Below are 12,318 nucleotides of genomic sequence, written 5' to 3'. Positions count from 1 at the left end.
TTTTTTAATATAAAATTAATCTTTAATGAAATGTAAAAAAATAATAATAAAAAATAATTATACATTTAAAATGTCGTATCAATTCTTATATATATATCATACGACTATTCAAATTCAATTCTTTTACTATTTAAATCACAACCCAAAATCCAAACTCTCAAACAAACACACCGTAAGAATATTTTAATATTAGTATGTAAATTTTTATTTTTATTTTTATTTTTTATCGGAATGTAATTATTATAATAGAAAGTAAACATTTATAATGGCATATACAAAAACGATAAAAAGAAAAAGAAATTATAAAAAAAATATTTTAATTTAATACTTTTAAAGGAACAATAGAAATATCCAAAATCCCAAACAAGAAAGCCTAAATGTTTCATGTAATTTTTGAAAGATATAAAATATTTTTAAAATATTATTCAAATAATATATTTTTTTCATCAGTCAAATTTATACTATTTTATTTGTAATATAAAAGTAAAATACATATAAAATTGACGGATAAAGAAAAGTAACATATACAAGTAACAAGAAAAATATACAAAAATTACCAAACACACAAAATTCGTCATTTTCTATAATATTCTTCATAGTTATCGATAATGGATCCAATCAATGCGTGGATAGATGCGACCCAATTTATCACATGTTCACTTAAAAAAATAATCCAAAAATAATTGATTCAATTCGATTTTTACTGAAATTTTGGTGAAGTCACTGAATCTCAAAGGAAGAATAGATAAAATTGATTGTCATGCATTGTAACAAACTTTGGGTGAGAAAAGATAGTGGAAAACAAAATTTAATTTTATGTATGTTAAAAAAAATATTATTGAAGAACATTGCATAGTAAAAGTAGAAGCAAGAAGGTAGGTATATAGCAAATATGAAGAAATTTGAGTCGAGAGAAGGTGAGAATGATTTAAGAGAAAATTTTGTATGGGTGTGTTTGTTTGGGGGTTTGAATTTTGAGTTGGGATTTGAATAGTAAAAATTTTGAATTTGAATAGTTGTACGACGTGATATAAACAGGTGTTGATGTGATGATTTGAATGTAAAATTGATTTTTACTTTAATATAAAAAATGAAAAATAGGTGTTTGATTTGATGTTTTTAGAGGAAAAAAAATTGAATGAATAGTATAAATCCAATCAAATCCCCCAAACAAACGCACCCATATATATATATGTAGTAGTAAAGAAGAATAAAAAATCAAAGGGTTCTTATTGCTGTGTTTGGTACAAAGAATGGACAAGAGAAATATTTGTTTGTTTGAGTAGAAATATGAAAATGGAAAAATAAATCATTTTACTTCTCCCTTGAAATCAGATAAATGAATGTTATAGTATTACTATTAATTTTTATTTTATTTTTTAATTTTTTTGTACTATTTAATTTTTATAATTTTTTAAAATTATACTTCTTTCGTTTCACATAATTTGTCCCTATTTTCTATTTTTGTTCGTCCCACATAACTTGTCCTTTCTATTTTTGGAAATATAATTATGCACTTTAATCGCATTTTAAATTTTATAATTTCTTTAATTTTAATTAAACTATTTACTTATTTTAATTTTAATCTATAATTATTTTTACTAAATAATAATTATTTTTACTAATACACTTTTAATTATTTACTAATTATACTTTACCTAAATTTTCGTGTCTACGGTAATACACACTGGGACGGAGAGAGTATTATTTTAATTTTACAAAAATCACATTAAATTTATTATTAAAGAATTTATTTTTTACGGTTTTTGAATAAATGTATTAACATATAATCTTATAAAACATCATATATAATTTCTAATTTTTTTCACAAAAAAAATTTTTTTTTCATGAATTTCTCACTTTTAAGAAGAAAATCTTGCTGACGTTGAGCAGAATTTGTTTTAGGATGATCTAAGTTTAGATTTACAACTCTGTAAGTTGATTCCGATTCTAAATAAATTGAGATATATTTGAGTTGAAACCCGCAGAAATAAGAGTCGAACTGAATTAACAATTATTTTGTATTTTATTTTGTCAAATTAAAAAGTACCTGTATGTGATTGAATCTGGCTTTGGATATTTTGTTGTTATTTTAATCTCTTTATCATTCAAATCTATTATCACTTTCATTTTTTTTTAGTTGTCATTCAAATTTATTCCTGTTTCTTTTTTTTAAGTAAAAAATTACCATTTTTCTTACATATAAAATTTTTTATTATTCAAATTAAATTGTTATTAAATTTAAAAATTATATTCCTTACATATAAAAATTAATTTGAATTATAAAAATTTAAAAATTTTATTCCTTTTTAATTTTTCTTACATATAAAAATTCTTACATATAAAAATTTATATTCTTACAAATTTACATCGTATCTATCATCACTTTATAACAAATCAAAATAAAGATTCTAATTCAAAAAATTTTCAATTCCAATCCCCAAACCATCATGCGCACCCATAATAACCAGAAAACAAAATATAGATAAAGAAATGAACATATCATCAAAATTTCAAAGAAATTAAGCGGAGAAGACATCCACAATCCAAGATGATTATTCGAAAATATTGGCTGGCTAAATAAAAAGAACTAAACCAGTTTCTTATGACAAAAAAAGAACATACCTGCAGTATCCGACTCGATTCGATTCCGACCCATCATCCTCACCGCCATCCCTGCTGTTTTTCATGTTCATCCATGGCATCCACCTGAAAATCGTTGTTGTTCTCAGCAGCATCAAACCCATCCCTGCCATTCTCATCCACCACATCAGGCTTAAAATCCTCGATCTGGCTTCTTTGTTCGTTTATCTCAGCAAAGCCAGTCGGGTTGCCGGAATAGTAGCCGCCAGTGCCAGCATTGTTTCCACCACTTTGTAGATAATCAGCACCACCACTGCCGCTAGGGTAGTTGTCCCCACCACCAAAGCCACCGCCACCTCCAGTGGGATACTGGGGGCTGTTTCCAAATCCACCGCCTCCGCCTTGGTATCCACCATCAGGGTATTGGCTGCCACCACCGTATCCACCAAAGCCGCCGCCGCCCCCGCCACCATATCCTCCGCCTCCCTGATACCCTCCTCCGCGGTTGTAGTTACCACCCTGACCGCCGTAATTGAAACCACCTCCGGGACCACCAAATCCACCTCCAAAACCTCCACCCCTAGGCTTTTCTGTAGCATAGTTCACCCTGATCCTACGCCCGTGTAGATCCTAAAATCATATATAGAATATGACATATCATGTTAAACCACAAAGTATTGTCGCATTATTTCCCTCAAATTAGAGCTGTAAAACAAACAATCTGTTCGCAAGCCCAACTTAGTTCGGCTCATTTGAGCTTGTTAAAAGCTCCTTCACTAAACTAACAAGCTGAATATGAATATAAATTTTAGCTTGTTATGTTAATGAACAAGTTCGAGCTTGTTCACAAACATTCGATAGTGTTTGTTAACAAATTAAGTTAATATTATTATATTTAATTAATATATATTTTTATAAATATTATACATAATTCTAATTTTCTTTATATAAATATATTGATAAATAATAATAATAATAATAATAATTATTATTATTATGATTATTGTTAATTGAATTTGGATTTAAATAAGATAAAACAAGAAATCCTCTTAACCAGCCGGTCCAAGCCAAATACAAACAATTTTTTTTTTTTTTTTGTTCAGCTAGCCGAGCTCAAACAAAAATTCAGCTTGAATCTTTTAACAAACGACCAAAACCCGAGCTAGAATCCTTAACTTTGGCTCAGTTTGGCTCATTAACAGTAATGGCTCAAATAGTCCATTCCATCAACCAAATTTGTCGGTCAGAAGTTATACTATAACAAATGGAATTAAACCAAAGATTTCTCATTGCTCCCTTGCTACAGATAGGTCATAGAATTGCAAGACACAACAGATACATTAGCAAAATCAGAGTGACGGCAATAAATCAGTAGTGCAAAACAAGGCATAGAAATTATTTTATTTAATGCAACAGCTTTACACCAATATGGAGATTGTTTAGGGGAAATAATTTGATGAAATAGCTTAATTAAATAAGAAAAAAGGAACATTCTTGCCAATTGAGAGATGCATTTTAGACAAGCTAACGGAAAAATTTGATACAGTCTTGCTTATCCGGCACAAGAAGTTACCTGCCCATCGAATGCTTGGATGGCACTGGAAGCAGACTCAGTTGACGTGAAAGTAATGAATGCAAATCCTCGTGATCTTCCAGTCTCACGGTCCATGATAATTCTGGCTGCAAAAATTTGAAATAAAAAAATGCATGACTTGCAAATCTGAAATCCTAATGATCAAGAAAAGGTTAGAATTTCTGTCAAAAGTTACAGAGCTAGCAACTCCACAAGCTTTTTAGTGCTTTAATTACTAAAACCATACAAAGAACAAATATGAAAGCAATTCATATTGATTCAATCGTTTAGGTCGGAAGATCGATACCTTCAACCACTTCCCCATACTGAGAGAAAGCCTCTCGTAAACTCATTTCATCTGTGCTGTAAGAGAGACCTGAAAGAAGAGAACACCACATTTATTTCAAAGCCCCAACTAAAACATATGTACAGGAAGAAGAAAAAGAACAGGGTTGAATTAATCTAAAAAATGGCAGGTTTATCCACCTCCAACAAAGAGCTTTGATGATGAGGACATGCTTCTTACTGCCTGAAAAAGTGAGGGATTCGAGGCAGATAAATTTGAAGAAACATGCTTGCCGATGTTTTGCTTTAGCAAGTTCCCGATTCTGTTTAGGAAAGCCATCTCTGTATCTACATGCAAAGGCCAGCTTAATCATCATCCGATACAGATAGTACCTTTCCCAAAGGAACTGTGATAGAACTTGATCAAAACCTCAATCCTTTGAGAAAAAATCTATTAATAATATTTATTTTTTTAAAAACAAATGCAATCAAGGATGCCTAACTTATACTAATAAAACTCAAAGCAAAATTCCAACAAATCAAAATTCGATGGGATCAAACAATCAGGTGTCGTAATCAGCTTATAATTGGAATCCCCGAGGGTAGGGTGATATTTAGATGCTATAAATGCAAATCACAGCTACTTGGGATTACAAATTATATAAAACTTGCTTCGTCTGTCAATCCAAAATCAGGAAATGACCATAACCATCTACAATTCCTGTCATATTTCATTCCCAACCACTCTTTACAAGCATAAAAAACAGATTCAAATTTCAATATAATAACGCAGAAATGCAGTAAGTCAGATTCAACTAGTCGAAAACAATTCTAAGAACCCAAAAATGCACGCAAATCACAACAAATACACTCATCTAACATCTACTTTAGAATCATGTGTTTTACGAAAATACATCCATGAAGAATTCGTAAATAAAAACCTGAAAGAGCTATCGATCTTAATGAATTACAGATAAGAAGGCAACATCTAACATATACGCGAGTACGGAACAAATTAATCCAAATATTTTAAAACTCCCAAAACCCTAAACCTGATTCGGATTTCAAACGAAGATCCAAAAACCTCTAACAGTTCAGAAATCGTGCCTAAAAAATTAAAAACACAGCGGAATAGGCGCTTAGGGTTATGGATGAATAAAGAACCGTCACCTTCGATAGAAGAATCTACAGAATTCTGGAGCTTCGAACTGAAATGGCTACAAGCAGAGAAGGGTTTTAAGCTCTAATATGTTGAGTGAGGCCGCAATCGTCTGCGGGAGAGTGTACTACCGAACAGCTAGCGTAATGAATCTAAACCGTCCATTCTGTAAAGAGAATTAGTACATTTAGGATTTGAATATGTCTCTGGTCAATTTGGGACAGTGATATTGCCTCGTCTAAAAACTAAAAATACTATTTTCTAATAAAAAAAATAGTGATACATCAATATTAAAATATAATTTTTATATAAATTATAAATATATTATTATATATATAATTAATTTATAAATAAAAACATTTAAATATATTACTCACTTATATTAATCATGAAAAGATAACTTTCGCCATTATATATTTTTAATATTTATGTATTTGACAAATTTCCTTTTAAAAAAACATGAGTAAAAGTAAAAGTGGAATTTTGATTCTAAATTTTAATGATATATTTATTTATGTTATTTGACAATTTTTTTTAAAAAAAAATTGAGTAAAAATAAAAACGAAATTTTGATTTTGAATTTTAATAATAATATATTTTTAATTAAAATTATTGTTTAATGTAATCTTTTTGATTTTATAATGAATTTTTATTAGAGATGGAATTTGTTAGGATCAAAAATAAAATTAAAATTAGATCGATCTGACATTTAGAATTTTAGATTAAAAATCAAGTTGGGGTCGAGTTCTAAACATTTTTTAAATATAGTTAGAATTCAACCTGATATGAACATGACTCTGAAAACACAAACAAACAGACACTCCTAATAAATTTATGGTATGAGACAAATTTCATTTTTTGTATGTACAATTCAACCTGATACGAAAACAAGTTGAAAGCACAAACTAAAACCCCTAATAAAACACCATACCATCATCATTCCTATAAAAATGCACAAAAATTTTATTATTTGTTAACACATAATTGGCTTGGCTTGGCTTGGCGTGACTTAGTCTGCTGAATTCATAGTCCATGACTAAGTACCCTACCCTCAAAAAAAATTGTAGACATCACAATTCACCCCCAAAAATAACAAAAACGGTAAACAAAATCAACCAATCAACAACAATAATAACCATAGCAATAACATGAGGAGCCATGGATTCACTTCTTATGGCCTCCATGTATAGATTTCTGGGATCCTTCGAACAGATCCAAAAGATAATCCTCCAAATCATCAGCACTGTACTTTATATGCTTCTCACTTATATGATTAATGTGCCTTCCCACGAACGTTCTATAAGCCTGTATCACCTTCAGCGACGTCGATATTCGGAGGTCGTCGCGCAGCTGCCCGTCGGGGATCGACCACCCCGTCTGGCTCTTGTAAACCTCCTCGAACGCCAGGTAGAACCCCTGCAGCCTCTCCTTCAGAATCGTCCTCGAAATCGAATTCGATCCCGGATTCTGGATCCCCTCGTCCCTCAGCAGTGCCAGGATCGAGCTCCACGTCGCCCGCTCGTAGTTCATCGCGTGCTGCTGGAACCTCCAGTTGCGTTTTCGGATCCACTCGTCGCCCAGCACCGTCCGCAGCTCCGATCCCTTCACCTTCTCGGCCATGTAGTGCGTGTTGTTCATTAGGAAGAGCTGCTGCAGTGAGTCGTCCTTGTAGAGCTTCGATTTCTCGTCGAGGTTGTTTTCGAGGATCGTTGTGAGGGCCCGGAAGTGGCGGGAGATTGACGATGACGTCGACGTCGTCTCCTCGTCGCTTGCGGGGCTTCTGTCCGGCGACAATGACAACGGCGGGAGAGACGGCGATTCGTCGTTGAGGACCTCTTCGAGCGATTTGCTGTAGTCGATAAGAGCTTTGATGTAGTTCATGACGTAGCGGGTGAGGGGGTGGACGCCGCCGCCGGGGAATGCGTTGGCGGAGACGTTGGCGGCGACGGCTTTCTCGAATTCGAGAAACGTCGCCTTCGTGCAGTCGCTCAGTCGTTTTAGGACATCCTGGCATTCGGTCCGGACGGATACCCCCGCATCGTCGGAGTATAGTCCGACGAGCTCGGGGACGAGCTCCGATAAAAGCTCGTACATATCGAGAATCCGCATCAGCTTCTCCGGCTGGTGCGGACCGATGGCAATAGCTTCGCAGAAATTCAGCAGCTGGAGGACCGCTGTTTTCGACGACTCGGCGAAGCATTCGGAGGCGACACCGTCGAGGTCGCCGAAAATCTGATCCGTCAGGAGCTTTTCGCTCCGGAGGTAGCGGCGGACGAATGCCCGCATTGCACGCATCCATCGACGAATTTTCGAATTCAGAAGATTCCATTCCATCCTCACGACGTCCTCGATGCTTAGCTTTTCGACCTCGAGGATGAACAGGCAATCGTCGAGGGCGTCGCGCTGGACGTTGACGAATACTTGCGAGCATTCGCGGCCGTAATTTGAATCGAACATTAAATTGGCGATGCTCTTGAGATCCGGGATCACATCGGGATGGATAAGCTCGAGAATATACTCCTCCGAGCCGCGGCCCATGCTCTCCCTCTGCACGACGTCCTCGACGGAATCATCGCCGGAGGATATCACGGATCCTACGTCGATGATATCCTCCTCGCTAGACCTGAATGACATATGCTCTGGCTCGAATGGGAGCCGATTCTGCACTAACAGCAGCCTGAACTCCTCCTCGAGCCTGGCCATGGCGGTCTGCAGGACGTCGTGAGCACGGCAGAGCAATTTGACGTCGCCATTGGATTCGAATTTTTCGGCTAACTTACGAACTTCATCGACGGATTTGAGATAGTCGTAAGCTTCCTGAGAGCCACAGTCCCATATCATCGTTGATTGTTGATCCTTCTCCCAACTCATGATCTTATCGTAGAGCTTGTCGAGGTGCAGCTCGAGCTCGTCGGGGCTATGGTCGCGTTGATCGTGTTCTTCGTTGGAGGTGTCGGGACATCGAGCTATGGCGGACAATTGGGAGCCTAGATCTGCTAAGATATTCCTGGTATCGTCTGTCAAGTTCCTCTTCGATTCTAAGGCTTTGATCAATTGCCTTACGGCTGCAATTAAATCCTCCTCCGCTTCCATACTCGAAACCCTAATTTTATCAATTTAGGGATTCTCCGTTCAAATATCCCCAAATCGCATAAACCCTAATTTTACCAACCGATTCTCACAAATTCGGAACAATAATTTCAATCAAGCTTCTCAGGACGACAACAAATCGTCCGGTATGAACTATCCACGGAATCCGCGATGAGAAGAAAAAGGAAAGGAAAAGTAAAAGCACTAACTGACCGTGTACTGAGCGAAGTATGTGACGAAGGTCAATAAGGTGCGCATCAATGGTGGATCCAGAGAGACCTTCACCGGATCTTCCCCTGATTCAATTTCTGAAGCGAAAAGGAAGAAAGGAAACCGCAAATCAAGTTCGCTCGGAGAAGAAAGTACCTTTTGGTTGTCTTCTGACCACTGCTGCTGGACCTCTCAATTTTGACCAGTCCTGGTCCCGGTCTTCGTGGAATTCTGCTTCTTTATTGTTTTGCCCATCACGCCATTGAATTTGAAGTGGAGAAAATATTCAGCCAATGTGGTAATAACAGTCAAGTTCCAATCTTTGATGACAAAGTTTACGAGGAGGTAAATTAATTTATATTATTTTTTAATTTATAAATTTTATGAATTTTTTCAATCTTTTTTATATATAAATATTTATCTTATTAATTAAAATAATCAAATTAAAATATTAAACAAACAAATTCAATATATAGTCATACTTTGTTTGATTTATTTATTTTTTAGAAAAATTATTTTAGATTGTATATTGTAATAATATATATATATATTAATTTTATTTTTATTTTTTTATTGAATATATATTTTATAAATTATTTAAATATATATATAAAGGTAATTAATTAAACCTAGTTTAATTTTTAAATATAGGTAAGTGTACTTTTGGCCGTGGGTGGGTCAAAATGAAGACAATGGAATTGAATTACACGTGTCAGTGGGAACTACAAGAAACCCACCCATGATTGGTCGGCGGAGGAAAGTTCCTTAATTTTCCATTATATACTATATAATACCCAACTATACTTTTAATTGAAGTGACACGAAATTTAAACAATATTAATATTGGTAGTCGGTAAAAAATATATATAAAATATTTTTTTTCTCTTGTGAGTGTATTAGTGTAAAAAGTAATGATAATTGTGTAATAAAAATGAAAAAGTAATGGTAGTTTTACGGTGATAGGATTATTTATGAAAATAAAACTATTATTTTGGGACGATAATAAACAAAACTATTGTATTGGGAGGGAGGGAATATCACTGTCATATTTTTTATTTTTATCTGTTTCACATATTATATTATTTTTTAAAAAAATATACACATTTTAATTATATCTTAAATTTTATATAAGACTAATTAGTTATCTTAATGTTAATTTATAATTATTTGTTATGATATTATTATTAATTTTACTAATATATTATTAATTATTTACATTCGTCCATCACTAATTTTCTCATTTGCATTTTTTGTTATTGTTTTCAAGCGAATGTCATAGTATATTACTCCTTCCGTCCCACGTACCATGTCCACGTTACCGTTTATGTCCGTCCCACGTACCATGTCACTTTCCTTTTTTTTAAAATGATTACACACTTTAATCTCATTTTAAGGGTGTGTTTGTTTGAGGGTTTGGATTTTGAGTTGATATTTGAATAGTAAAATTTTTGAATTTGAATAGTTGTATGATGTGATATAAATAGGTGTTGATGTGATGTTTTGAATGTAAAATTAATTTTAGTATAATATAAAAAATAAAAAATAGATGTTTGATTTGATATTTTTTTGAAAAAAAATAGAATGAATAGTGTATTTAAAATTCAATCCCCAAACAAACATGCAGACTTAAAATGAACATAAAATAAAAATACAAGATATTTTAAGCCCTCTATCATACTTCCATGTAACTTCATCTTTTTTATGTTTATAAGATATTTTATCACTTCATATTACTACTTAATTTTTAATGTTTATAAGATATTTTTAGTGCCGAGTTCGAATGAAAATATTATTTTTCATAATATATATGTAGTACTTAATTGGTAGTTAATTTTTTTTTTTTTATTTTATTGGTAATTAAACTGTTACTTTATTTATATCTACATAGTTGTTATCCCAAATTATTATTAGATAAAATTTTATTTGATTCTGTAGAATTTATTAGGATATTAATAGATTCGAATAAAATAGAAATTTATCCAAATTTACATAAGGTAGGTAATAGTATAAAGGTAAAGAGATACACGTACAATTCTTCTCTCATGCAAATTTTAGTTTTTATGCAATTTATTTTTCTTTCTCTGAGATTTACTTTCTTTTATGTTCTCGTATGTTTTTTATTTTCTCTTTGCTTCCTTTATTTTTGTTATCTTTCTTTAATTTTTTTGTTTTCTTCCCATTTATTTTTGTTCTTTTTTTTTTGATTTATTATTTATGAATACAATTTCAAATACGCCTTGCCCTGATAAATTGCTGAAAAATATCTCGAAATGGGGGCTTTGCTTCCTATAACAGATATGCGGTGCTAAAATGGTACTCCTTCCGTCCCGGATAATTTGACCACGTTACCGTAGACACGAGAATTTAAGAGGGGTATAATTAGTAAATAATTAAAAATATATTAGTGAAAATAATTATCATATAATAAGAATAATTATTGATTAAGATTAAGATAATTGATTAGTATAATTAAAATTAAAAATTAAAATTTTAAAATTAAACTTAAAGTTATAATTATTTTCAAAAAAATAGAAAGTGACAAAATAAGAGGACGGACGGAAATGGAAAGGTAGACATGAGAAATGAGACGGAGGGAGGGAGTAGTATTTAATTTTTGGTGTTAGGTTGAAATTGAAATATTATTTTCATAATATATATATATATATATTGTGATGAGTTGTTATTTAATTATTGTTTATTGATAATTAAATTATTGTTTTATTTGTGTATGTATATATATATATGTGTGTGAATTTTTAGTGTTGGGTTGGTATTGAACCATATGCTTTAATCGTGTATAATTAGTGCTTAATTAATTTTCAATTTTAAATTGAAGTGTTTATTCACGCACACCTATACATTGCTTTCATGAGTATAAGTAGTAATGTGTTTCTTTGAAGATAATTAGTGCTTAATTAATGGTAGTTGTCGTCAACATTCCATCCGATCAAATTTATGTTCGTTAAATTCTAATATATTATTTGATTTTAGATAATTGATTAAGATATAATAGATTTGGATAAAATAAAATTTTATTTAAATTTAGATTTGATATGAAGTAGTATATGCTAATTAGTTTATTTTGGAAAGGATACATTCTGAACCGTATTTTTCAGCAATTTATTTTTCTTCATTTCAATTTATTTTTTGATTTTGGTTTTTTTGTTCTTTATTTTTTTTTTCGATTAATTTCTTTCTAATATTTTTTTAAGGAAGCTGGAGAATCCACTCAATTTTCGGTTGGGATGTTTTGGATAAGTCGCTGAAGGAGGTTTTTTTTTAGCGATAACACATTGGTAATAAAAAAAAGGAAAAAAAAAAAAAAGAAAGATCACCGAAAATTCAAGATTTAAGATCATATCAACCCAATTGAAGAGTTAGAGGAATAGTACAAGTTATCTTAAAGCTAGTCTTAATA

At 32.3% G+C, this 12,318-nt stretch overlaps 2 protein-coding genes across 4 annotated transcripts; both read right to left on the bottom strand.

Annotated features, from left to right (window-relative positions):
* Window positions 1-2,464: 2,464 nt before the first annotated feature.
* Window positions 2,465-5,756, bottom strand: LOC127258412 (glycine-rich RNA-binding protein 2, mitochondrial-like). Of its 3 annotated transcripts, none has more exons than XM_051285244.1 (5): window positions 5,612-5,756; window positions 4,643-4,789; window positions 4,464-4,532; window positions 4,157-4,263; window positions 2,465-3,213 (listed from the first exon to the last, which is right to left on the bottom strand). In XM_051285244.1, the coding sequence occupies exons 2-5, from the start codon at window positions 4,779-4,781 to the stop codon at window positions 2,665-2,667; spliced, it is 864 nt and encodes a 287-aa protein (XP_051141201.1). In that variant the 5' UTR covers window positions 4,782-4,789; window positions 5,612-5,756; the 3' UTR covers window positions 2,465-2,664. The 3 variants fall into 3 exon arrangements, with proteins under 3 accessions (XP_051141201.1, XP_051141202.1, XP_051141203.1); XM_051285245.1 differs by having other exon boundaries at window positions 4,643-4,783; window positions 5,612-5,738; XM_051285246.1 differs by lacking the exon at window positions 5,612-5,756 and adding an exon at window positions 5,494-5,509.
* Window positions 5,757-6,539: 783 nt separating this feature from the next.
* Window positions 6,540-9,182, bottom strand: LOC127258372 (exocyst complex component EXO70E2). Its single transcript, XM_051285186.1, has one exon. It carries the CDS (start codon window positions 8,691-8,693, stop codon window positions 6,765-6,767), a length of 1,929 nt encoding a protein of 642 aa, XP_051141143.1. The 5' UTR covers window positions 8,694-9,182; the 3' UTR covers window positions 6,540-6,764.
* Between the last annotated feature and the right edge of the window lie 3,136 nt (window positions 9,183-12,318).

Source organism: Andrographis paniculata, unplaced genomic scaffold (assembly GCF_009805555.1).
Source record: "Andrographis paniculata isolate CXL003 unplaced genomic scaffold, ASM980555v1 Contig59END, whole genome shotgun sequence".
Lineage (NCBI taxonomy): Eukaryota > Viridiplantae > Streptophyta > Magnoliopsida > Lamiales > Acanthaceae > Andrographis > Andrographis paniculata.
This window is presented reverse-complemented; position numbering and strand designations above follow the sequence as displayed.